This window comes from Poromitra crassiceps (assembly GCF_964638095.1).
Source record: "Poromitra crassiceps genome assembly, chromosome: 25".
Taxonomy (NCBI): Eukaryota; Metazoa; Chordata; class Actinopteri; order Beryciformes; family Melamphaidae; genus Poromitra; species Poromitra crassiceps.
In genome coordinates, this window is record NC_139649.1 from 1,429,321 (window position 1) to 1,456,618 (window position 27,298).

General features: G+C 41.9%; 1 protein-coding gene across 1 annotated transcript; it reads left to right on the top strand.

Annotated features, from left to right (window-relative positions):
- Positions 1 to 484: 484 nt before the first annotated feature.
- hdac11 (histone deacetylase 11) lies at positions 485 to 27,006 on the top strand. The gene is made up of 11 exons (XM_083660575.1): positions 485 to 601; positions 1,083 to 1,142; positions 1,279 to 1,427; positions 4,440 to 4,540; positions 5,593 to 5,709; positions 9,044 to 9,086; positions 11,971 to 12,047; positions 13,201 to 13,263; positions 21,531 to 21,627; positions 23,905 to 24,083; positions 25,403 to 27,006. Exons 2-11 carry the CDS (start codon positions 1,108 to 1,110, stop codon positions 25,646 to 25,648), a joined length of 1,107 nt encoding a protein of 368 aa, XP_083516701.1. The 5' UTR covers positions 485 to 601; positions 1,083 to 1,107; the 3' UTR covers positions 25,649 to 27,006.
- The last annotated feature ends 292 nt before the right edge of the window (positions 27,007 to 27,298 follow it).

A 27,298-nucleotide genomic window follows, 5' to 3' on the forward strand; every position in this document is an offset into this window, starting at 1 on the left:
TCACGCACATAGCTAGCTAGCTGCTTCTCTTTTGGCGGTATCTGGAGACTGACTCACGCATGCTCTGTCTGACCGGAAGTCTCCCCCAAGCATAGTGTTCCCCCCCAGTCACACTCCCACACATCAGTTCCTAGCCGCAATCGAGACACTTCTATTGCTCACCACATTATATGTAACTCTGAATCGCTACAGTATCATGCTAAGAATTAGCCTGGTGTCCAGCCCCTATGAATCGAATTTGCATCATTGGGCTGGATACCAGGGCAGCTACAAATAAAATTAACTGAAATTAATATCCCTTCGAACTTCACTCCCTTCCACTGCAAGTGCGCCATGAGCGTAAGTGACGTCACTGTGGCGTACGTTTTCTACGTAGCGGGAGTGTAGTGTGGACCCAGCAGCAGGGAACGGACTGGAGCCATATACTGACTGTACATGTTGCAGAAATAGCTTAAACTGCCGACCTTTTATATTTCTATCAGTGTGATAACATACCTAAATCCTGTCGGAAAGGACACGCTGACTGTTAAGCTAACGCTAAGTGACTATACTTTCCACCATCCTGTGTTGTTGGTGCCATCATGCATATAGCCTGTAGCAGGTGAGTCAAATCAATGCGACGTAAAGCCAGTCCTGTTTCTATCCTGTGTCCCGTCGAGGTAGTTTCTCTTAGCGGCTGCCTTAGTATTTCTATTTTCGTCTTAACATTGATATGAACTATAACTCATCACATCGCCTTCAAATAAACACATCGTTTCAAGTACGGAGACAGCTCTGTCGGGAGAAACAATTTCCTTGTGCCCCATTGCGTCTTTGGAAATGTTTATATGCCAGGGCGCATGCGCAAAGTGTGGGAACATTATGGGGCTTGTAGTTTTTTTTAAATCTTCATTCTTGTTGTCACTACAGTAAACTGATGACCTGTTTCAGCACACTGAATTTCTACATTAAGCTTTTTCTTAAACTTGGAATCCTGTCTACATTGTGTCAGAATTCTACTGAGTTAGAGATTTAAATTACAGCTGTACAGTTAGGCCTTATATATAATGATGTCTTGACAGGTGAACATTTTTCATTTCCAGATGAAAGTAGGAATGCCTGAAAACAATGTCTCACGAAGAAGATAATGAAGGCAAAAAGAGGTGAGTAAAACAGCAAAGACTGTTCCAACAGTGCTTATTAGGCCACCAGGGAAATCACTTGCCCACCTGTACATCTTCTGCAGCAGCAATGTTGTCGAGTACTGTAGCTAGCTTTTGATTCTCTTCTCCCTCCCAGCTCTCATCACACTCAATTGTACGCCAGCGTCCCACAAACATGTATGCCCATTGTATACCATCCAGACTACAATATCACCTTCATGGGCCTTGAAAAGCTCCATCCGTTCGATGCGGGAAAGTGGGGGAAAGTCATTGGCTTCTTAAAAGGTAGGACAACGAAGAACGCAGCAGCAGATGGGGAGGACATCTCCCCGAGCCTATGTATATGGAATAGCCTATCCCTCAGAGTGGAGAGGTGAGAATGAGTTGGTGGAGAGGGGAAAGGCAGAGATAATTAGACAAAACTCCCTCTGGGAAGCTGCAGGTGTAGTCGGCAGCTACATCTTTGCCGTAGAATACGGTGTCTAGTTTTAATGAATTCATAAAGAAGTTCAGAGTGCATAATACAAACCAATACTTTGCCACTACTGACAGAGGAGAACCTTGCTCAATGGTTGAATACCTTTGGGCAAGCATAACTTCACTTCAGTTTCAGCTAAGGGAAAAGCGGTAGTAGACTACATTATTATCCAACATGAAGGCTTAAATAATTGTTAGGTTTTGTTTTCACCCTAAATGAGTTTGAGTCAATTGAGAGATTGGGGGAGAGGACTTCTCCTTACTGGATGATAGATGTACAGTAAATTACCTGACCATTCTTTAGTGATGTTAAAGGTTCACGTAAGGCCTTATTTTCATAAAGTGGATTCACATTTACAGTAATCGTACCACAAAGATTTATTTGTTTATTAAAAGGATCCCCATTAGCTGATGCCAAGATGACAGCTAGCCTTCATGGGGTCCAAGACAACAATTTACATTACATGACAGACAAACAATGAAATAGAATACCAAAAAAAAGTATCACATAAGAATAAAAGAAAAAGAAATATGAAAGCAGAAGTAAAATAAAACAAGAGTTAAAAGCAAATGTAGAAGCAGATAAAACATGTCACATGATCCGCTAGCCCTCTAGCTGGCCAGTGGACCAAAATTCTAACTTATGGTCAGAACATTTTTGTAATTTGCAAAACATAGCGAGCAGACAAGAAGAGATATTATATAAATCAAGATGGTTTGTGTGAAAGTAGGTCAAATCTAAGTTTCCCTGATTCGTTTTTGTCTTCTAGCCAATGTAACACCATATTGCTGGAGTTTATTGAGCAGTTGGAATGTATTAAAAATAGCCAAATATATTTGGATGCTTGGTATGATCGATTGTGCGGCTGTGTCAGCATTGAATAAATGTGTTAAGAGGAAATGTAATAGCTGTAAAGGTTTTAGAAAATCTTACATATCCTCCTGAGGTCGAGATTTGTAGATTTTGTGGGACAATTTAAGAACGGCAGAGAAGAGATAGAATAGAATTTAAGAAAAGGCAAACCAAATTTGACAAGAGATTACATGCTATAACACAATTTTAATAGAGGTCTTTCATTGTATATTGATTACTTACAAACTGATAATCCCCAACAGTTCTGGAATCAAATGAATAGACTGGGTCCCAGAAAGTCTAGGGAAATACCCATGCAGGTAACTAGAGAATGGTGTATTGGGTTTTGGGTTATATTGCAAAAGTGGGGAAAAGACTTTGCAGATTAGTTTTCTGGTTGCAGCAATTCATTTGATTTGATTTAAACTAACAATGTGTTTTTGAATGCACATTTTTCTATTGAAGAGGTAAAAGATGTAATAGATCAATGCAAATTGAAAAAAGCTTCTGGAATTGACACAAATTTCGCCGAGATTGTTTAAGGTGTTATTTGAGTTGTTTCAATCTTGTTTTGACAGTGGAATTATTCCTGCATAGTGGCACAAGAGCATTAAACCTATTCACAAATCTTGGAAAAATAATCCCAAGCTACCTATCAGCTATAGGGGTATGAATCTTATTAGCTGTGTGTGTAAATTGTATTCCTCACTTTCAAATTGCAGAATTGTAGACCACCTTGAGAGGACAGGTTTTTCTTGTGGATGAGCAAAATGGATTTAGAAACGCTAGAGCTTGTATTGATCATATACAGTCACTTCCATTATACGTGCAAGAAATTCATTCCATTTCATTTGTGCTTTATTATAGAGGTAGCATCATTGAGATCGAGATCTCTTTTCCAAGCGAGACCTGTGTACATACAACACACATAAAATAAAACACGTTCAGACAATGCATATAAAACACAATTAGACAATAAACAAACATGCAGATTAAAAGGAAACAATCACAAGCAACATCCAACATAAGAGAGGTCAACATTTTGAAATCATCCAGTGGAACGAGACACTCCAAATTTAAGGTCCTCTGTAGCTCATTCCATTTATATGTACCGTATATGGGGCATAATATTTAAAATTCTGTTTTATCTGTGTTTAAAACTAACAAGTCCTGTGACCTGATTCCATGATCTGCTGTTTTTCAACGGGAACTGAGATAATAAAGAAGTTTCATATTATGCAGGGCCTTATACATTTAATCAAATAAATAAATAAGCAAAATACAATGGCCAACCCACTTCTTTGTATAAAATACAATCTGAGTAATTTATCTCAAGTGATATGACACAGAGCACTGAAACACAGCATCAAGAGGCTTCAAGGTAGGAGAGGCATGCATGTATATCACCATAATCAAGTACAGACATAATTGTTGATTGTACAATCAATGGTCTTCCAACTGACAACAGAAATGCAATATTTGTTTCTATATAGGAATCCAATTCTTTCTTTTGACTTTTTAGCCAGGTGTTCCACATGGGTGAAAGAGAGCCTATTATCTAACAGATGCATACATATTCATAAGAGTCCACATTGAGAACCCTGAAGTGTATGAATACCAATATTAGCGTCAATCCCATGAGACCTTGAAAATAAAGAATTGAAGATAAGCTTGTGGTTAATGAGAGATATGAAGAGGAGAGGAGATAGTAATGAGAGGAGAATACACTACTGATCAAAAGTTTTACAACACAATTTTCTCCAGTTGTAATTGAAATTTAAACGGTGCAATATGGTCCAAATAATGCTTCAGAGGGTGTAATAACACAGTCTGCCAATACTGCTATGCAGGACTATGCAAAACTTACAAGGCTTTCAGGTAATAGCAGTATATACAATATAATAATATATTTTTCAATACTGCACTCACCCCCCTATTTTACCCTTCACTTGGTCCCTTCTTCTCAGAGGAGCAGTTCATCACTGATGGGAACATGGTGGAGGCCCGTGAAGCTACAGAGGAGGATCTGCTGGTGACTCACACCAAACGCTACCTCAACAGATTAAAGGTAGCTGGCTTTATTCCCCAACGTTCCCAGGCTTTCGACGTGTCTTTCATTAGGACAGCTTGCCGTGTTCACGACATTTCCTCACGTCTTCTCTTTCTCCTCCTTGCATCACAGTCATCACTCAGAAGCAGGCTTCTGGACTGGGAAAAGGTTGATCAGTTAGGAGAGATGTATCAGGATTTTAAAAGATTATTATCAATAATCAGTAAGGTCAGACATGAATGTGAATGGGTTTCAGAAACCACATTTTCCATGCTTATTGTTCCTTCTTATCGTGACATTTTCCCTCTCATATTGTAATGCAAGGGGTGACACGAGAGAGTAAAGAGTGCACATCAGAATGCAGTGGATTCTCCCATAGGGGAATTGGTTCTCATTCAAATCAATCTTGTTGCAGCAATTTCAGCAGATAGCTGCTCTCCGAGTCCCCGGAGTTAGCATTAGTCACCCCCCTCGCAATTCATCACACACACAGGAGTTGCTTTACGGACCCACAGAGTGGCTCATACTTCCCGAGTGGGTTTGGGAAGATGCAGTTCGGCAGTTTGCCCACAGTCCATACTCTACGGATGTGCTGCTGCGGGAATCTCAGAGACGTGATGGTACATCTCCCACACAAGAGTATCTGCTGCAGGTGAAGCCGAGCTGATAACAGCGGTTCTGTCGTGTTCAAAGACATCCATGCACTGTGTTTATTATCTCTCCCCTCTACTGCATGCAGAAGCCTGGAGAGAGGTGTATCTCAGTCCACTACTGTGAAGAATGCATTATTCTACATGTCCACTTTCCACCTGAGATTAGATATGTATGCACAGATCCATTATCAGCACCATGTTGTTATTCTCTTGTCGGCTTTTCTGCACCTTTTATCTCCAAACCCTGGTGTACACACGTTGGAAGAATGCGTTCCCAGTTTGCATTTTGTGCTTTCCAGTCCACTGCGGGTCATCTATGTTTTTGTAATATCTTCCATGTGAGTAAGTGACAGAGTCGTGGCACAAATGATGTCTATACTGTATGTAATTGTGGTGTTTGTTTGTTTTTCACTTTAGTGGTCTCTGGTGGTGGCGACCATCACAGAAATTCCACCTCTCCTGTTTCTGCCGAACTTCCTGGTGCAGCGGAAGGTTTTGAGGCCTTTGCGGACGCAGACGGGGGGGACCATAATGGTAGGGAATTTGAGAGCTGTATTTCTTATTTGTTTGTTCTTTCCATGTTTTTTTTATGATCCTACTTCCGAAGTTGGTGGTCGTAAATACGAGTTGCCGTGCATTCAATTGCATACACCAGGGGTTCCCGACCTTTTTTACACCGTCTAAAATGGACAATATTGCAAACAATAGCATGTAGTAAGTAAGTTAACCTACATCATTGAGGCCTTGTTACCATCGGTTGTTGACATGGATTATGTGCTCTCCGGCCCCTAAATTTCACATGTTGGCAACATTCTGATTTCTCTCAATAATTTTTTCTCTCAACTCATAATTCGGATATTTCCAACATGACTTGAAGGCAGGACTAGACAATTAGTTTGCCATAGACAAACATATTTCTGATGCAATGCATTTTTATCCACTGGAGAGCTCTAACATCCATCTACGTATAATAACGTTATACGTTATACGCTCTCACTGACACACAACCATACTGTACCGTGCAGTAGCCAGGCTGTGGCTGTAGTTCTTTTTCTTTTTTTTTTTTTTTTATCTCATTCATAGATAATGTGCTGGAGTGTCACAAAATGTCTGATTCATGACAGTTCAAGCTGTTACCAATTTATAATCAATTATTTAAAATCCCCCTATGGGAAAATTAATTGTGATACATTTTTTTCTTTGAGCGCAAACAGCAGATGGCGTAAATTGACGCTTTCCCTCCCTATTGTATAAGTCTCTCCACCTGTATTGGAAAAACTTTATTTTCATAAATGCTAATTGTCACACCTTGATGTGCTATAAAGTGCTTATTTTACCCATTTGGTCCAGTTCCAGTACTACTGAATAGCTGATTTGAAGCTGATATTAGTGATGATCATCATCACTCATCTATGTAATGCCTCAGATTATCTGGACTGGTCATTTGGGTTTGTTTCCTCTCCTTCCACTAACTCTGTGTGTGGCTTACTGTCTGTTCAGTAGAGCAGGAGGAAAGTGAGAGCTGTATGCTTGTTATGCAAAAAGGAGGACTAAAGGAATAAATAGCAGCTAATAAGATAATACCAGACTCGAATGCACAAGAGCTCGTTAGTATTTGGAAAGGAGACACACTGTATGGCATTCTGAAATTACTGCCAAACAGATCCATGTTCAGTGCATGCACTTAATATCATTTCAAATGATTTGAGGCTTAGCCTCATGCCAAAGGTCTTCTCATGCGAAGAGTTGCGTTCTATGACTGATGTTTCCTGCCATTATGCAGATGAAATTAGAGCCGTAGTAAAAAGATGCCTGGCATGCCTGCTTACTGAGTGCTTGTTTCCCCCGGGCACAGAGAGGTTCAACCACGGGAAGCGGGTGTGCATACATGCTAATGTGTGTTATTACTCTTCCATCAGAGAGCCATATTTGCATTTACATACAATCTCCACAGCTCATATCTCCAGCCTTCAGGCGTCCTCCTGCATGCTGAGCTCCTGGAATACATGGTGGAGGAGAACTCCCTTTTTCTTCCAGGAAAGACATCTTGACCTGCCTTTTGAAACGATCAGCTGTCAGTGTGCATGTCACAGCATTCCTCTTAGAGAGGAGTTTCCTTCATTATAGATTATGTATTTATGATCTATCTGATTGTGTTTTGCCAATCAATTCCAACTTTTTCTTATTAGATTCCTAAAGATGTCCTTTATTTGAGAAGTGTATTTATTAGGTAAGCCCTGCAAGGTTTCTTATAGGAGGATGAGCCAGTGGCACGACTAGATCTGTACGACCCCCTCATGGGCAGCCATGCACCATATTCATTAGGAATAGAGTACCACAGGGATGAGGTATTTTTGTAGGCTTGTCCAGAAGTCCCTGCACTTCCTGGTTCTTACGTGTAGAAGTCCATGGGATTTTTGCATGGGCATTTAGGTTAAATGCCTGAACTATGAAATAAGGTCTGTGGTTAATAAAAGTGTAGGAACAGCGTACATCGTGTTCAGCTAGATAATGTTCAGAAATGAGGACCACTTTTATGACTTGTGAAGCGTTTTCTGAAAATTGCATTTAAGAAAAAGACATTTACGCTTCGAAAATCATAAAATCATCCTCATTTGTGAAGATTATCTGGCTGAACACAAACTTCACTGTTTCATAAACTTTTGTTAACCTTATTTCAAGCAATTATTATTATTCATTGTTTTTCTCTTTTCTTTTCTTTTCCTGTGTCTGGGGCCTGTTCATCTGTCCTGTTTGTGTGTTGTTCAAGAAGAGTCGACAATAAAATATTGAAAAAATAAAATAAAATAAAACTTATTTCAAGCATTTAACCAAAATCCCCATACAAAAACCCCATTGACTTTTACACGCAAGAAGAGGTGCCAACATCCAGGTCTTCCGGACTCATTCCTGTGGTACTGTATAGCTCTCAACATGTGAGAGTGAAAACCTCCTTTCTGTGTGTATTCAATGCTGAGGAGCTGTGAGAGGATTCCCTCAGGGAAAATAAAAACATGGATGCTCTGTAGACTGTTTTTCCATAGGTACATGCTTGCTCTTGCATGACATTACATTTACATTTTAAGCATTTTATTTGATGCTCTTCTCCAGAGTGATTTACAAGCTGAGCTGGTAAGGGGGGGGGGGTCCTCTTCTTGCTCAAGGACACTTTGACAGGACACATGGCCGTTGATCGACCCATTTGGCTTTTCCGGGGATGAAACCTGTAACCTTTTGATCGTAGGACGCCCTCCCCTGTCCCCTCCCACCAACGCTACATGTGCTGTGTGCAGAGGGGGCTTGCAGGCCAAAGGCCAAACCTCTAAATGGTAACATTGTAATGGTTCCGCATTGACACATCTGTGATTACATTTCCTTTCAACTCCATGACTGCTGTACAGCAGCATTCAGAGAACCCCAGGGTGATTCTGTGATGGCCTGCATGCATTTTCCAGTCAAAAATAAAAGCATGTGATGTTCATTCTTGGAGAAAGGGGTGGTGGGTTAGTAATAGTGAATCCAGAAGCTATTTTGATGGACATCCTTGTTACGGATTGAAAGGTCTGCCAAAAGGTTAATGTTGGCTGGCCGTACATTGTCATTATCCTTGTGGGTTCCCTGTATTGAGAGCGGCGTTTGAATGCACTGCCTCGGGGCCTTGGCACGTATTTCTAATTTCATTGTATTGATGTTGACTACAGAAGCAGCTTGGTGATTGTGATTGCATTCTGTGGTGTCCAGTAAACAAAGAAGACGCACATAACATACATTTGAAATCTGTATTCTATGTCAACTCAAACAGCTCATGAATCCTGTAGCTTTCTCTCTTGCTATAAAATGTTGAACACAGATGTTGTATCTTCCACAGGCAGGGAAACTGGCCATTGACCGTGGATGGGCAATAAATGTAGGTGAGTCCATTTCCAGTACAGTACAGAACTCTGGTCTCAACTCTAAATAAGTACAGACTCTGGTCTCAACTCTGGTAAATCCATCCAGATAACATGAGCTCACATTCTGTACATTCACATACCTTATACTGCACACTTATTGAACCTTATCTGTCATACTGTATTGAAATCTGGGGTAATACTTACAAAAGCAACCTACAAAAGATATGCACATTGCAGAAACGAGCCATAAGGATAGTACATCAAGTTGGTTATCTAGAACACACAAACGGTCTGTTTTTAAAATCTCACACTCTGAAGTTCATGGATATGGTAAAATATAAAACCGGGCAAATTATGTTTAAAGTTATTAACAAGATGATGCCAGAAAACATTCAACACATGTTCTCTGGTAGAGATGGGGGTTACTATTTAAGAGGATCACTGAATTTAAAACAACCAAAGGTTCGCACAACTCGAAAAAGCATGTGCATCTCTGATTGTGGGGTGCTGCTTTGGAATGGCTTGGACGAAATAATCAAAAGGAGTAATCATATAGGAAATTTCAAAAGAATCTATAAACTATCAATCATGGACATGTATAAGAGCTTGAAAAATGAGTATTGCACTTACTTAGTATATTTTATTTTACATTTCGTAGCATTAAGTTGGATTGCCTCTGGTAGGCTATCTGTTTTGTATTGTAAAGCAGCTATTATTATTGAAACCTTATCTAATGAAGTAGTAAGGAGGGGCAGGACTAGATAAGCATGGCTTCTTTCTGTCCCTTCTCGGACACAATATGTTGTTTTGTAAATGAATGTGTTTTTAATTTCTGTTCGAGACAAATAAAAAATTCAATTCAATTCAATTCAATAACCTGAGCTCACATTGTGTTTTGCTTTAGCGAAAGTGAAAGTAAGATCACGTTATCAGGATGGTTTTACCAGGCGAACCTAAATGGTATAACGGGGGAAATGGTAAACCTGATAGATCTCATCAGTATTAATTAATGCTTGCGCAACATTAACGGCAAAGCTGTTCACCGCCCTGATGTGTCAATGGCTTTTGAAAGCTGATGTAGGGCTGAGACCTTTCTTTTACAATCACAGGCGGGTCCCCTCACAACGCTCAATTCCAGAATTCATAGCTTCCATATCTTCCAGGATATATGACAGTTCAATCGGCAGATCAGATCAGTATGAGCAACTCCCTGTCAAAGCCAGAAACCAAAGAACCAGGACTCTTATCTGTGGCGTCAGGCTGATACAGCTCGGATCTCCTCCACTGAATCTGAGACATAATTTTCTGAATATTTTCTGAGCTTGAACATCTTTCAGCTTTTTGTTAGAACAGTGTTATAGTCTCAATCAGAAAATATAGCTTTATCTCGAGAAAGTCATCCTAGGTAATTGCCATAGTCACAATTTCCCTCCGTCTCCATTCATTTCCAGTGGAGCTGGGCCTTAGTGTGACCAGATTCTGTTTAGACAAATTCTTCTCTCTCGGTTGAATGTGGAAGACAGTCGTCATTCTTGACTTTAATGCAGGACTGTCCTTGAGCATACAAACTCATTTCAAAAGTGAATCTTATCGGTCTTACCCTGTAATTGAATGTGATGCACTATTGGGGGGGGGGGGGGATCATAGAACTAATAAAATGTTCTATAAATCCATATACTGTACATACCATCTTTGGCGGTGCGGTGCGCTGCATTGCCTGATGCTTTTGCATTCTCCTCTGACTCACTGCATCAGTGTCCGTCGGCGTCCGGGCCGGTTCTGATTGTGATGAGTGGGAGGTCTTTGGGTCATCCTCTCTTTTGCTCCTGGTTTGTGCCAAAGTAGTGAGCGGAAAAAGCCGCCTCAGGCTTTTACTTTGTGCCTCCTGCTGACTCAGCTACTTCACACCTTCTGCTGATGAATCAGGCGAAAGATTGTTCTGCATCAACAAACATGATTTTAATGGAGATATGAAGCCTATTCAGATGCATCCCAGATCTGCATATTGTGTCTCAACAGTATGTAAAGGCGTAGTAATGAAAGAGGGCAGACAATAAATACACTAATCATACCCATCTCCTTATAGACTGTTTTAACTTGACAACAATAACAACCGTCACAACCCACCTGAATATCCGGTTTACTTCCTGTATACATAGCTGAGCGCAGGCTGATATTCGGCTCATATTAAATGTTAACGTTAGGCCGTGTCTCCGACAGACACATTAACAACATAGCCTATTTCGGTCTTTATGTATTGTAGTAGTTAGTAGTAGTAGTAGTTGTTGTTGTTGTTGTTGATAGTTGCCATAACAACCACCCCTGTTGGAAAGACATGCACACCCTGGGTAGTAGGAAGTGTTGTTGTCTGGTCCGCGGAGCTAGCCTGAGAGGCTAATAAAAGCTACATGTGTAAGCTGACTATCAGTACGTTATTGCACGCATAGGCCTATCTTTACATAAAAAAAATAGAAATAGAAGTAGGCTATGTCAGTGTTTCCCCTGAACGGCTGAGAAAGTGGACACTGTCAATAGTTAGCACTGTGAAGCTGATACAATTCAGGTGGCGGTAAAAACCGTCTATATCCCTGTTAAGATAAAGTGTCGCAGAGGGGAATAGCTCTTAACCTGAATGAACGGTTATTATTGCAATGATAAAGCCTTCTCTCAGTCTTTGTGTGCCACTCTGTCCATGGCTACTCTTCATCGAGCGAGCCTCATTCTGGTGTCAATACACACGTCGTTGTTCCACAGGGGAATAGCAGCCATTTTTGTAACCAGCAGAAATAAACTCAATAACAGCCTTTTTAAAGGAGACAATTATGGCCGTTTTGAATAATAGAGTTCTCCGAAGCACAATGACCTGCTAGGCCCATCTAATGGCCCTCTGCATGTGTCCCAGGGGGAGGCTTCCACCACTGCTCTAGTGACAAGGGAGGCGGCTTTTGTGCCTACGCTGACATCACTCTAGCCATCAAGGTAAGACTGATCCGCTATTCAGGGAGAAACCCGGCTATACGAGGGATCAGCCGAGCAGCCTTTTGGTAAACAAACCCGCGTCACTGGGTGGAAATGGTAATGAGACCCTATGGAGCCAGTCGTGAGTCTCTCACTCGAGTCCCGGCTATGCTATTTACATTTTAAAAACTGCGACAGTTCACACAACTTGAACTAAACATGCATATATTATACATCAGACTCTTGAGCTACTTCTGCTCTCACTCAAAATCTCGAAATATAAGCGATGTCATCTATAGTTTTTGAGATATTAACGTTTGTTTGGCACAACTCATACTACTTAACTGCCGTGGTTCCCGGGTGTTTTGCAGTGTCGTGACGTGATTCGTGATTATGATGCTCATACTCAGGTCAAAGCATAGTGATTTTTTTTTGCTCATGTTTTACATCCATTTAATCTTAATTTGGAGTGTTTTTCTCATGCTTGCACCATGATTACGTTAGCCATTTAAAATCAGTTTTGCCATACCTCTCGGGCTCATGCAATCTCAAAATGGCATGCCAACCAACTCCATACTTCTAATTCGGTATTGGAAAACAGCTTACAGAGAGTGATGCAAAGCGGTAAGGGAATGTAGGAATTGGATATAGCAAATACACCGATCACACTGGAAATGTCCTTTAAGGTCTTATGAGTTAAGCTGTTTACTCAAATCTTTGTTACCCTGTAATTGAGCCTCCCTGTTGCCAGAAATAAACCAGTTAACAGAATGTTCTTGTCCACCTGCCAGCTACCCCATGCCTCTTTGCCTGAGCAGTAGGCTACTTGTAATACAGGGGAAAGAAATAAAGATCTCAATCATAATAATAATTAAGTACCACTCGCCATCATGTCTTGTTAAATGTACCATAAGGGATTACACCAAGCATTTTAACTGGCTTCCTCATAACCAGAGTATGAGCTTAACCCGGTTATTCTAACCCACTTATGACGTTTACATGCGTCAACCCAAATGAAAATAAATGTACCTAAAAATAGTTATTGAAACAGCATTCATGGCATCAATCTGCAAAGTAAAAGTTGGGATTCTTCTCAGTGAGAATGGGAAACTGTGAATGTGTCCTCATCTCTCCAGAGAAAAAGAAAGATAATGTTTTCCCTTCATCCCTGCAGTTTCTGTTTGAGAGAGTGGAAGGCATCTCCAGGGCTACCATCATCGATCTGGACGCTCATCAGGTGAGCCGAGGCCATTACTTCCCTCAGTGTCAAAGTGCATTTCTGCGGGGAACTGACATTGATGACAAGATAACGCCCCCTGTTACCACTATACCAATCAATGAGGCTCCCTGCGGCCACAATGGGCCCTCACGGGTCATATTCAGTGGAATGTGCCTAAAATCATCAACACTGCCAAACAGCTGTTGAGTGCATACGGGATTTGGAGAACATTGGGATATCACTGGGGTAACTGCAGAACCAATAATGTCAGCCACTTGTAGTTTTGGCCTTGCTGATGTAACCGAGGTGAATCAGCGCGGATTCCTCGTGAGTCCCGAGTGGTGGAGTGGTTAGTGTCTTTGACTCCCAAGCCGAAGGTCGGCGGTTCGTATCCACCCCTGGGCAAGCCCTACACATGGGTTGCTGCAAGTACCACCTACACAACGCTGTTAACTGTAATAATATGTGTGTTAATTTTCATCATTGTTTTATAAGCACGATCTTTCTGTGGCTTTGTGGCAAAATGCTACCACTATTAACTACGACTACTGTTACGTTCGTTATTAGTGCTACTATTACAAATAGCCTTGATAAATGTAAAGTAGCCTACCACACCAAGTTTGTGGGAGACGACTGTCCCATTGGTCACCGATAACTCACACATTAAGTGATGAGAACATACACCAAAATCGTCCAAGTGTACCTGGAAGATAATTTGCTCCAGTGGTCCATGTAAACACTTTGGCATGCACTATGTAGAGTTCTAGCATGCCACCATGCCACCAGCATTATTCAAAGTAGGAAGATTGATCTCTTTGTAATAAAAACTTGGTAGCGGTTTTTAATCGATGGCCTCTAGATTGATACATTTTAGCTCAGTATATCTGATGTATCCAAATGTATCCTCTTGGAATCATTTCAGGTGAGCAGCCAGATATTCATCCACTGCACAGTGATGCTTAGCTGTACACATTGCCCACCACATGCACTTCCTATGGAAAGAGGGAAAGTAGTCAAGTAGTCAGTAGTAGTTCAAAACAGTATGCTATTTGTGTGTGTCTTTTAAAGTCAAGCTGATTTGGCATTCCCAGGGTATGTGATTCATTCCCAGGGTATGTGATTCATTCCCAGGGTGTGTGATTCCTTATCATGTCATATTCCGACTGAAACAGGGTAGAGAAGTGGGGCATAGCATGTGTGGAGGAGTTTGATTTGACTGTTGGGAAATCGGCAGGTCTGGGGTGAGGCACTGGACTGACTGAATGTGAGGAGGTGAGGTGCTGCCTCCTCCTACTCCAAGGAGAGTGCTGGCCGCCGCTGTAGGCACTGGTCTTGAAGTGTGCGACGAGCCATGGTAAATAGCGATATTCCTGGAATGCCAGTTATGTCCGCTCTAACTCAATTTTGCGGTGGTCAATCTGTAGCTGCTCCAACATCGGTTTCTTCACTGTTTCCTCAGAATCAGATCATTTTTCACTGGGTGATTCATTGATGCCGCCAATCATAATATTGTTACGTCAAGACTGACCTTCAATATAATCCGATTTTTCACTGGGTGAGATAAGACTCTTGCAGATTGTTTCCAAATCCATCTTGGTTTCTCTGCAGGTAGGTCTGTCTCACCACATGTCTTGCAGTAGTGTTTAATGTCTTGAAACTATTTTTGAATGAATTCCAGACTAACCCCGAGGTCATAGACTTCTCTCTGCAGCTCCCCAACTCTTTTTGTTTGAGGAGTCAACAAGAATTTCAACACAGGATTTGAAGTTTTTCCCCCTGTTGTTGTTGTTGTAGAAGAAGAGTTTTATAGAAGTCCTTTTGCTGCTCAAGTAGTTCCTGTACCGAGTCATGGTGATATTCTCCCCTGGGTTGTCGTTAGGATTATGCTTTAGGAGGCATGGCAATATGAAGAGAGTAGTACAGAAAATACCAGTTGATAGCCTGATACAGATCTAGGTTAAAAATGAACCACACTGTATCAGAAGCTGTTGGCAAGCAGTCTGGGCGTGACCCTGCTTCTTGCTGTGGCCGCCGGTTGTCCCACAGGTCAGAACCCGCTGGTGGTAGCAGCACAGCAGAAGGTGCTGGCTGGAAGCCTGGGCACGACCCCACTTCTGTTGTGGCCGCTGGTTGTCACACAGGTTGGAACTTCTTCTTGCAAACAGGGGCTGCCGGCTGCTGGCCACATCTTCCCTGTTAGCAGTTAGCGTGTGTGTGTGTGGGGGGGGGGGGGGGGGGGGGGGGTGCAGGGTGGCAGAGGCAGAGTAGGGTGGGCTCCATCCTGCATTTTGGAAATTCACCTTCACAGCTATTGCGATGTCACGCTTGCTTTTAGCCAGATATTTGAGTCCTTTTTGATTCTGCCTGAATTGTACGTCCAAATTTGTTTTTCCAACCTTTCTACCAGATGAGAACCATCTCCAAAAGTAGGTAATTTCTGTTCTTTATTTGACTTGAGTAAAACCCATCACAATGGAAACTCTGTATTATTGCCACTGCCGTAAAGCTCTTTCTTTTCTGCAGGCAGCTTATAATGCCGCAGTGAGGTTTTAACTAGACTAGAGTGCAGAGAGAGATCATATAAGTCTTAGTTTAGTTACTTTGTCCTTGATTGATTTGAGAATCAATTTTAAGGTTTTATTGATTCCATTCAAAGCACTAATTGGTTTGGGCCCCAGACAAAGCTCTTTTGTTTGTTCCAATGTCTAGATTAAAGATGATGGGTAAACTGAACATTTGCAAAGAGAGGTTCTCCCATTGATCTTCTGTACCCGATTACCCAGCTCAAACATCTTGTAATGTAGAGTATAAAGGGAATTCAGCCCACAAAGAAAGGAGTATGAGCCATTGCAGTCATCACTTTTGATTTTATCATGGAAATCGTGCGGTAAAGCAATAATGTAGCCTTAACTCTCCTTGTTCTGGTATAGAAAGCCTGTTTTTGCTGAGTGGCAGTTGGCTGTTCATCACAGTGAGACTTAGAGAATGGGCGAGGGTTGGAATAACAGGCCTGTTGTGCTGCAGCACAGCAGTAGGTCACTGACTTTTCCATCACTGACTAAGCCTCTTTATATGGGGCCAGCCAGTGTACGTTCATTTTACAGACTTTATAAAAGCTGTCAGAGCTAAGGCAGACAAAGCTGGTACCAAAAAGACCCATAGAGACACTGCATGAAATAGGCCACGCCCATCACGGGGGAAATTGCTCCGTTCACTCCCATAGACCAGCATCATTTTCCTTGAATTAAACCTAGCTAAAAGCTGTTGTGTGGTGGGGCTGCGCAGACAACAAATGTAAAAAATCGCCAGTTTAAGTTTTTTTGTACTCCCGAGCAAAACAAGGAAGCCATTGAGAATTGGCGAGAAGAAAAATGTGGATCTAGCTGTCAAGGAAGTAAGTTTGGAGTGTTCATCCTCCGTATATACGATCTTTTTGTGCAACACGCAACCATGCACGCGACATAGGAGAACGCCAGGATTGGAGGGGGGGTTTCTGTTTCCCCCCGGTTTGGGCGTGGTTTCTGAATGATGACGCGCTCCGCACTGTCTCTATACAAGGCTTGTCAGGGCGTTGTCCAGCCTCACAACACATCAGCTTCACAGACGAGGAATAGCAGGCTGGAACTGTTCACTGTGTCTTATTAATAACATGATCATTTATTGTTGCCCAGAGGGAAATACTCTTTTTGCACGCCTCAGAGGTCAAAGGTCAGGGTCAGATACAGAGCAGCAGTCCTGGAGGGGCCAGGCATTCAGTGTCTTGATCGAGGACACCTCAGCAGAGCAGACGCAGGGCTTGCACCTATAGGTCATCTGGTTGAAAGACGACTGCTCTAACTATTAGGCCACAATTCTGCTCCAAAACAATCAAGAACTAATGCTATACCCCTTGACATTTTGAGCTGATTCAATTGAATCAACTCCAACTCTATTCTGATCTGATCCGCACAAAACACACTTTGGTTTGCATGTTGCTATCACATGTGGTTCATGTACAGTGTTTTGTTTGCATGTTGCTATCACATGTGGTTCATGTACAGTGGAGCGGTTGGTGTGAGCTTATCTCATCTCGTTAGCAGTTGACTCAACATTTTACGGCGGCTTGATTATCATATTTCAGTCTTACTTGGTGTCTTCAACATAATGACTCGTATCCACCTCCAATTAGCCCTGGGAACTTCGTTAACATTGATGATGTCTGAAGGTTCCCGAGGTCAGTCGCTGTATTCCAGGAGTACAGCTTTATTCATGTTGAAGTATGGCTGGATGGTAATGATGCCCCCTATTGACAGAAGTGGGGGATCAATATAGATGCTAAGTAAATAATTCATGAAGGCTGGACGAGAACAAAAGAGCACATCTGAATGGACTCATGGAGATGGGCCAGAATCGCTCGTCTCAGCATATAATTAGTGCAGAGAGAGATATTGGGGTGGCGTCGTGGTAAAATCCTAATTAAGACTGCAACATGACACCTGAAGTGCTCTTGTCCTCCACATAAATTATTATGAGATGATATGGCCAGAAGAGCTGTTTTGCTTATTCACCAAGGCAACACATTGTTCGAGTAAAAGCACTGAAAGGCTAAAACAGTAATGATCATTTTTAGGTCAGCATAACAAACTACTTGACTGAAGCCTGGGTTGGCAGGCAGGTTTATACAGTAGTTGTCAATTCCCGTGTCTTGTGTGTGTAGGCTATATCCAGTAAAGTGAACATGACCTGTATGTGGTGAGATTCTCTGGGTAGAAGTTCATGTACGAGTCACATAATGCTATATCTTCCACCATGTTCTATGTGAAGAGATTGGTGTTTGTTATTGGAAGATTTCATTATTTCCTCTTGTTGCTGTTTTTGACATGTCACCGCAGTGCATGGAAAAACACTGAACATCTAAAACATCTATCTACAGTATATCTATTGGTCGGTTTGTCTGTCTGTCTGTCTGTCTGTCTGTCTGTCTGTCTGTCTGTCTGTCTGTCTGTGTCTGTCTGTGTCTGTCTGTCTGTCTGTCTGTCTGTCTGTCTGTCTGTCTGTGTCTGTCTGTCTGTCTGTCTGTCTGTCTGTGTCTGTCTGTCTGTCTGTCTGTCTGTCTGTGTCTGTCTGTCTGTCTGTCTGTCTGTCTGTCAGTCTGTCTAAGTTATCAATCCATCTTTCTAGTCCATCCCAACAGCCAATCTATCTATGTATGAATCCATGAAATGGGGCGATGTGTGATCCATCTAATATACAGAATCTAATCTATGTAGAATGCTATGCTATTAACCATTGATTTCATATTGACATTATTGGGAAACTGCTGTACATTCATAGGACCTTGAAGAGACCATTACTAGCTCCTCACTGGTGATATCCTGTCATAGCATGGCAATGCAACCTTTGCTACAGAAAGACATGGCCTTTCTGTTCCTTTTTGGATGAAAAATTAGACAAATAAAAAAGAATGCATAATTGTACCAAAAGCCTTTTAATATTCTGTGTGCGAGCGTATCTTTTTGTAGTCGTCCTGCCGTTTTGATCAGGCTTTGTTAAGCAGTGATGGATGCTTCTAGTATTTATTACATTGTTTGAACTCGGGAAGGAAAGTCATTTGTTTAAAGGACTGAAGGAAAAGGCCTCTTCCATCTTAGCACTGAAGGGATTTGGGGGCGACATGAACAAATGGTAGAGTAATAGCCATGTTTTATTGTACAATGTGTGGAGGAGAGGACAAGACTAATATGATTTATAGTCACCGCTATCTGTTGAAGGTGCAGGAGAGCAGAGAATTGGCTTACATGTGGACGTCTACAGTACAGTAAGCCTACAGTATAGGACTTTCCTTTTCACTGTTACACTCAGTTACTTGTTTACCTAGAGTTCTAATCGATGGTACATAATGCTGCATAATCTCATTGCCTATTAAATGTGCAATAAGTAAGATTGTTACAGCCCCGTAGGACAAGATGAACATAAAATATCTTTGGCGTGTTGTTGATATAATTCTTATTAAAATGACTAGGCTAGGTGTTTCCAGCCTGAACCCTCTGTTTGGACAAGCCCCTCCTTGGGTGCTGATAGAGCTGAATAAAGTCAGAAATGACTTAATCGCCCTTTAAAAGAAATGTTTTCTCTCCTCCAATTACAATATTAGAGAGCTCAAATCTCTTAACCCATTGATACCTGATGCAGCATTTTGCGTGTATATCCCTCATTTGTGTGCGTATCCCTTTAAGACCGCGAACCGCGTTAACGCGGTTCGCGGTCTTAAAGGGATACACACACAAATGCTGCATCAGGTATCAATGGGTTAACAGAGCCAGCCAGCCAGCCAGCCGTGGGCCTTACACTAGTTAAGTCAGTATATAAATTTTTGTTATTGTTTGGTTTTCACCTAAAACAATACTGGAGCAGGCGCTGGAAAAAAGTGTTCTGCCTGGGTTGCGGCCAAGTGGTACTACAATGCCCATAATGCCCCATCAGGGATTTTCTTTTTTCCTTTTTTTTTTTGCATAGCATTCAAACATGGGTGGATTTAGACAATGGCTTGTGCATGATGTTCAGCTGACATCAAATTGTTCTTCTTGTCCCATCCTGGTCTCATCTATCCTCCTTTTCCTCCATTAATACGCAGCTTTGGCACAATGCCTAATCTAAAGCTGACAGGAGGCAGACACTTGCGCTGACAAATGGACGGGCGGAAATGAAAAGTGATGGAGTAGTCATGACTTTTTTACGAGTATTTTAACATTTTAATGCCTACGGTCGGCGAGACTATTTATCCCTCATCGCAGCCCTGTCAGTCACAGCGGCGTATCACAGGGAAACAAATGGATAAAGTGACATCTGTGTGGACTTTGGCACAGAGACGTGATGTAGCAGACTGTCACAAAGAGACGTGATGTAGCAGACTGTCACAAAGAGACGTGATGTAGCAGACTGTCACAAAGAGACGTGATGTAGCAGACTGTCACAAAGAGACGTGATGTAGCAGACTGTCACAAAGAGACGTGATGTAGCAGACTGTCACAAAGAGACGTGATGTAGCAGACTGTCACAAAGAGACGTGATGTAGCAGACTGTCACAAAGAGACGTGATGTAGCAGACTGTCACAAAGAGACGTGATGTAGCAGACTGTCACAAAGAGACGTGATGTAGCAGACTGTCACAAAGAGACGTGATGTAGCAGACTGTCACAAAGAGACGTGATGTAGCAGACTGTCACAAAGAGACGTGATGTAGCAGACTGTCACAAAGAGACGTGATGTAGCAGACTGTCACAAAGCCCTACAGAGACATGATGTAGCAGACTGTCACAAAGAGACGTGATGTAGCAGACTGTCACAAAGAGACGTGATGTAGCAGACTGTCACAAAGCCTGGAGTTATAGGCTGCTTTGTGTTGCACATGAAGGAGTGAATGGGGCCATCATGGAGGGGGCAAAGCACTTGCTGCATCCAGCTTGTCATTGTGGGATGATGTTAAAAGAGCTCGCATCAAATTCAAGACACTGGTTCTGGCCTACAGGGCAGTACACCAGTCAGCTCCCCTGTACCTGCAATCTATGGTCAGGTTCCAAACCTCTCAGCGCTCCCTTCGCTCATCCACCAGTGCAGGTCGCCTCGCCCCTCCTTCACTACGGGGGCTCAAAAGTCGCTCATCCCGATCTCGACTCTTCTCGTCCCTGGCACCTCAATGGTGGAACGAGCTTCCACCTTCGGTCAGGAGGACTGCTGAATCACTGCCGATCTTTCGGAAAAGACTAAAGACTCACCTTTTCAGGCTCCATCTGGGCCCTTCTTGATCTAACTTCGTTCTCTCTCTTTCTATTAAAAAAAAATCCTAAAAAAATAAAATCCTAAAAAAATAAAATAAAAAAAATACTAAACTAAACTTGTACCACTGTTCCTTCAGAAGTTGTAGTTGTCATAGACTGTGCTCCATAGTTGATTGCTCTATTGCTGACAAAAAATGTGTTATTGTAAGTCGCTTTGTCGCGTCTGCCAAATGACGTAATGTAATGTAACGTAATGTAAAGAGGAGGTGACGGTGTTAAAATTTTAATTTAATTTTAATTTTAATGTTCTTTTAATGTTCTTTTAATCTTTTAATTTTTTTATTATCTTATTTTCCCTTTTAATTTTTATTCTTTTAGTAATTTTTATTCTTTTTACTACTGTAGCACTTTGAGATTTTACCCAAAATGAAAAGTGCAAGACAAGTTCAATTTATTATTATTATTATTATTATTATTAAAATAATTGGTTGTAATGAAAGTCTTGGTTTCCGCCCCCCCCCGTCATAGGGAAATGGACACGAACGCGACTTCCTGGACGACGAGCGAGTTTTCATCATGGACGTTTATAATCGCTCCATCTATCCAGGAGATGGATTTGCCAAAAGTGAGTGAAAGCACTGTGAATGTTACATCTGTCTGTCTTTTTATTTTTTATTTTTTATCTGTCACCTGAATTCACACGATTTCATTTCAGAAGCATCTGTAGGCGGAATGAGGCTCTCCTTGCAGTCGTACTGCGTATTTGTTGTTGTTTTATGATTAGAAACGTCAAACTGCCAGTCACACAGACACTTCACTGTCCTTCATTGTGTGACAGTATCTGAGCGTACATCAAAATCAAAAAGTATATCCTCAAGAGAGTTGGTACTTTACTAGAGTTGGTACTCTTTGGTACTTTAAACTTTTAATGTAATGCATACTGGCTTGCAATCCCTGGGTCGTGTGTGTGTGTATGTGGCTCTGTTAGCATAATCAGGGATTTTACATCATTAAAATATCGATAGCCTACATTAAAGTGGATGTGACACAACATTACTACATAACCCCAACTCTCGGCAGCAGTGTTTACCTCACTACATTACCTCCTCCGCTACCCCCTCCACCCCTCCTCCTCCTCTCTTCACCTCTCCTCTTCCTCTTCCTTGTATCATAACACTTCTGTCCCCTTGGTCCTACTGTGGCTCTGTGATACTAATGACTAACTGACTACTAGGCTACTACTGCTACTCTTACTAATTTAGTCATTATTCGCAGAGGCTAATTATTCAGTGATCATCTATAGACCTAAGTACAAAATTAGCCTGCGTTTTTAACTAGTAAGATGATGTGGGCCTGTTCTGACTAAGCTCTCCCAACTGAAACCTGCAGTCGGACAAAAAGTATACAGATGAATATGTGATGTTCACAACGCATCCACATTGTGTGTGGCTGCCGTATGTGTGTTGTATGCCATAGAGCAGCCATCCAAACCTGTGGGCCATGAAGGTATTGCTAGTGGGCTGCCAAATCATTTGCAAAATATTACAATCTTTGTGCTGGGGACTATTATTATTATTATGATAGAGTTATTTAATTTGTAATCAATTATTTGTTAATTAGCCTATTGCAGACAGCCCCTCACTTGTAGTTTTTGATTTCTGTGTGGTGCTGATGGACAGCTCATTTTATTGTTCAAATAAAAGGTGCTCTAAGAACACATTACCTCAGTGCTGTTTGTGCTGTGAGATTTTCAAGTGGGCCTTGACTCACTGCCTTAGAGTAATAATAAAATGTTACCAGCCTCAGGTCGCTAGCAACCAACTGACTTAAGTAGCGTATCGTAGCACTATATCACTAGATTTGTGGGGCAGAGAGATAACCGTTTCTTCTGACTGCTGTTATAGCTTATAGCCGACTGAACTGAATCATAGTTACATGCATACATCTGCCTCACATTCTTGACTGCACAATTAGCCTATAGCCTAGTTAAAAAGATCAAATACAATTAAAATATTTGTACAATATTTTTTTGGCACACGTCCTGATCGTACCACAGTGGGCTGCCATGACTATTCAGTATATCAAATGTTATGGTCCTCATGTAAAACCTCTCTGTCCAGAAGTCTTTGTGCCCGCAATTAAATGAATATAGGCCTATTCAACACTTAGTCGTGTGTCTGTCTCTCTCCACCAAGTAAGTGAAATAAATGTACATTCTGGTTTATGGTTTAGAATCCCTTTATGTTGTTCCTCCAAGAGACATTTATTTCCCTGGCATTTAAGGCTCTCTTCTCCATGTATCCTACAGGAAGTGAAATAATTGTACATTCTGGTTTGTGTAAGATAAAGACCCTAGAATTACATTCTACTTTGTGTTGTTCCTCCAAGAGACACTTACAGTATTTCTCTGACATTTAAGTATCTTCAAAGACAATAAAGCACAGCCTTTCTGGACACTGTTTTCCTCTTCAAGTATCGTTAAAAACAGTGGGAACACCATTAGCACATGCTAGTGCACTACTTAATTCTGTTTGAACGTTGAACGTTGAACATGATGGCCTTCTTATTAATTATTATTTTCACCATTTGCATTAATGTATTCAAAATGTATAGTAATTAACTAAAGTACTGAAACAGAATTATGAGCATTGTAAAGATACAGAAACACAATTACCTGAACATTGTGTTTGATTATCTGACAGGTTTATTTGAGCTACGCATTGCACTGCATGTGAGGAATGATTTGGAAATCCTTAACTCCGGCTGTGCTGAAAGAAACCCTATTGCATGACGTACTGCAGCAATTATACTAATGTAAGGCCTGTGGCTTTAGCGAAGCATAGCTGCTGCTAGTTTCATCATGGCCGTTTTATTGACCCTTTTTATTTCTCTGTATCTCCAGGAGCGATTAAGAGGAAGGTGGAGCTGGACTGGGGCACCGAGGACTCGGAGTACCTTCAGAAAGTGGAGCTGCACCTCGAGGGAGCGCTGAACGAGGTACGACCCGACATCATCGTCTACAACGCAGGGACAGACATCCTGGACGGAGACCCGCTCGGAGGACTCTGCATATCACCACAGGTATCTGTCAGCCAGCTCGGCAGCCAAATGATTCAGGAAGGGCAGCTAGAACACTTTTTTACATTTGGTAAGCCAAGTGCATTGTCTATTTGGGTTTTGAATAGGACTTGATTTGCTCTAGTGTCAATCTTGACTCCTCCCCCTTTGGACTTGGTCTTAACTTGAACTCGACTGGACGCAATTGACTTTGACTAATCTATGGTGGTTAACAGCCCTGCCGTCAAGTAGTGTCCTATCCAATATTGGTAGTAAATTGACTAGTGGTCAAATCGAGATTGTTGGTAATTTTGTCATATTATTTTGATGGGGTTTCATCTTGGTGCTTCAGTGTAAGGACACAGCCGTATTCATTAGAAACAAAAATCCTCAACATCTTAGAAAGTCTCATCACACGTTGGCGCCCCAAGTGGCAGCAAGAGGAAACTCTTTGAACTTTGAAGACTTCAAAACCCCAAAACTTGTAAGGCGATATCACCGTGCACTCTTATGCTCCATTCGTGAATATATGACCAACATGACCTACCGACCGGCGGGGGACAAAACGCTCCGGTCACCTTCCCAGTGGGATAGTAGATAAGGATAAGTAGGAAAGAATTTGAGATTTCAAATCTGCAACCAATTCTCCCATTTGGTATCACAAGCTGTAGAAGTATGTCAACAAGCGGCAAACTCCAAGGATGTTCTTTGGTGCCATCATTGGTCCAGCTTTCTCTGGACAGAGCGCTCACTCAGTGATGTTAGCTTTGTATTTCACTAAGTTTCAATTTGTTACTTACAAAAGAAATTAATTGTGGCAAAAAGCTTGAATCTACAGCGTCTCAGTTAGTGGGTAATGGAGACACTCTTCTCTGTTATAGGCCTACTTTATGATTAGGAGGTTAAACGGGTGCATTTTTACATCCTCTTTGCTTAAGTGTGCTTTAAATGGTTGCTATTTAAAGGTTCTGGTTTAACATGACGTGTTTCTGCCATAACTAATAATAATGTATCAAATGAATCCTTGTGTCAGAAATTGCTCCATAATAAATGAGAATTTTGCCACAAGCTGTTCCCAATCTCAATCCCCAGATGAACAGGGGATCTGCGTTCCCGCCCAGTCCCTCCCTTATGCATGGGCCAGAGAGCATAGCGTTCCCAACCCGGGAGTCGTGACACATGAGAACAGTCAGGCCAGTTTGCAGCCCCTCCCTGTAGAGTTACACATTAGCTTTACTGGCGTGACAGTGTGCCCAGAAATAATGATGATGCCTATCTGAGGCGGTGGAAAGACTGACAGAGCAACTCCTCTCTCCTCTTCTCTCCTCGTCCCATGCTGCCAGGGGATCGTAAAGCGGGATGAGATTGTGTTCAGGGCCGCCAGGCGACGGGGCGTCCCCATCCTCATGGTGACGTCCGGGGGATACCAGAAAAAAACCGCCCGCATCATCGCCGACTCCATCCTCAACCTGCATCGGCAGGGCCTGATTGGACCGGAGGCGCCGGAGGGGGAGGGATTATCGTCGCTCGTGACCAGCATGATGTGCAGCGCCGCGCCGTCCGCCGGATCGACACAAACGGCTGTCTGAACAGCATTAATATACTGTGTGCAGCACTCGGGGGTGTGGCCTCTCTTGGGCAATTACTGAGTTATGAGTTATGCAGTAGAGTTATGCAGTAGTTACTGAGTGAGTTATGCAGTAGCATAGCAAATCATAACAGTGATGATATTGTAGCATATTTGCCCTCACACGGAAATGTCTTGATTTGAAATTGATGAAGGGGGGGGTTTACCCAATGTCTGTTTGCACTTTGAGAGCCAGAACATGAGCTACAGTACAGCGGATTTGTACATTTTGTATGAGAGCTGGCAGTTACTCAAAGGGAATAATGATTCAAAGAGAAACAATAGTGCACTCCTGACTGCAACCATCATACACTCTCATACAACACAAAAAGAGGTTCTTTAAATTGTCATCGGTGGGAGAATAGCCATCATGTTTTATGTATGTTAGGGGTAGAATCGGTATTCTTTCATCTCAGGAAATATAACACAATATCAGAAATGTAGCTCTTGAAACGGCACAGGGGCTTATTGTACTTACATGGGAGGTATATTGATTATCCTCCAACTCAGTTTATGGTTATGGAGGTGAAACGACGAGATACATTTAATTACACTAAAAAGTTTTAACTATAAAACATAATTGTAATTGTGATGTTTAACCTTGCATATAATAATGTCCTCTTCATTCCTCATTAGCATTTGATTTAATCATGTAGTGCATTAGATTAGTGTTTTACTCCATATATCTTTCCAAGTCATACTCTAATCATATAGAAATCACAGCGTTTCATTAATCATGCTCAACCATTGAGGGTGTTTTATACATACGATGCACTTTTCTGCCTGAAATCCACTTTGATATCTTAAGTAAATGGTTATGAGCCCAATATGACTCTACTATCGGTACTATAGTAGGCCTATCTAAGTTTGAAAACAAATTTGAAACGCGTAACAATGTTATGTGAAGCTGAGCACTTTAACTGGTTTGTGGCAAAGCTGAACATCTCCAACCTCTCTCCTGAAAATCGATGCACGCGGGCGGCATCGATTCATGTTTCCGTCATCTACATGTTTCTGTCATCCACTATAGATGAAAGTCCACAAACTGACAATTGTTCAGTGATGAATGAGCGGCCCCGTACAGTGCAGACTGATGGACTAACATCAATACTAATGCACTCCAGAAAGGTTTTTATTAAGTTTCACTTACGATCGGTTTGTTGAAGTCCGACGTGCTTCCCCCTCAGGATACACAAGCCGACAGCCTCAAGAGAAGAGGGGATCCTGACGAATAGATCAGTTTGACTGATGCAGCAGCTGGAACAATATTACAGCATGAGCTTACAAAGGATCCTAAAGACTCTCCATCATGCACAGACAGAACAGACAGAACACTGTCTGCACAGACAGAACGCTGTCTGCACAGACAGAACGCTGTCTGCACAGACAGAACGCTGTCTGCACAGACAGAACACTGTCTGCACAGACAGAACACTGTCTGCACAGACAGCACACTGTCTGCACAGACAGAACACTGTCTGCACAGACAGAACACTGTCTGCACAGACAGAACACTGTCTGCACAGACAGAACACTGTCTGTCTGCACAGACAGAACGCTGTCTGCACAGACAGAACGCTGTCTGCACAGACAGAACACTGTCTGCACAGAC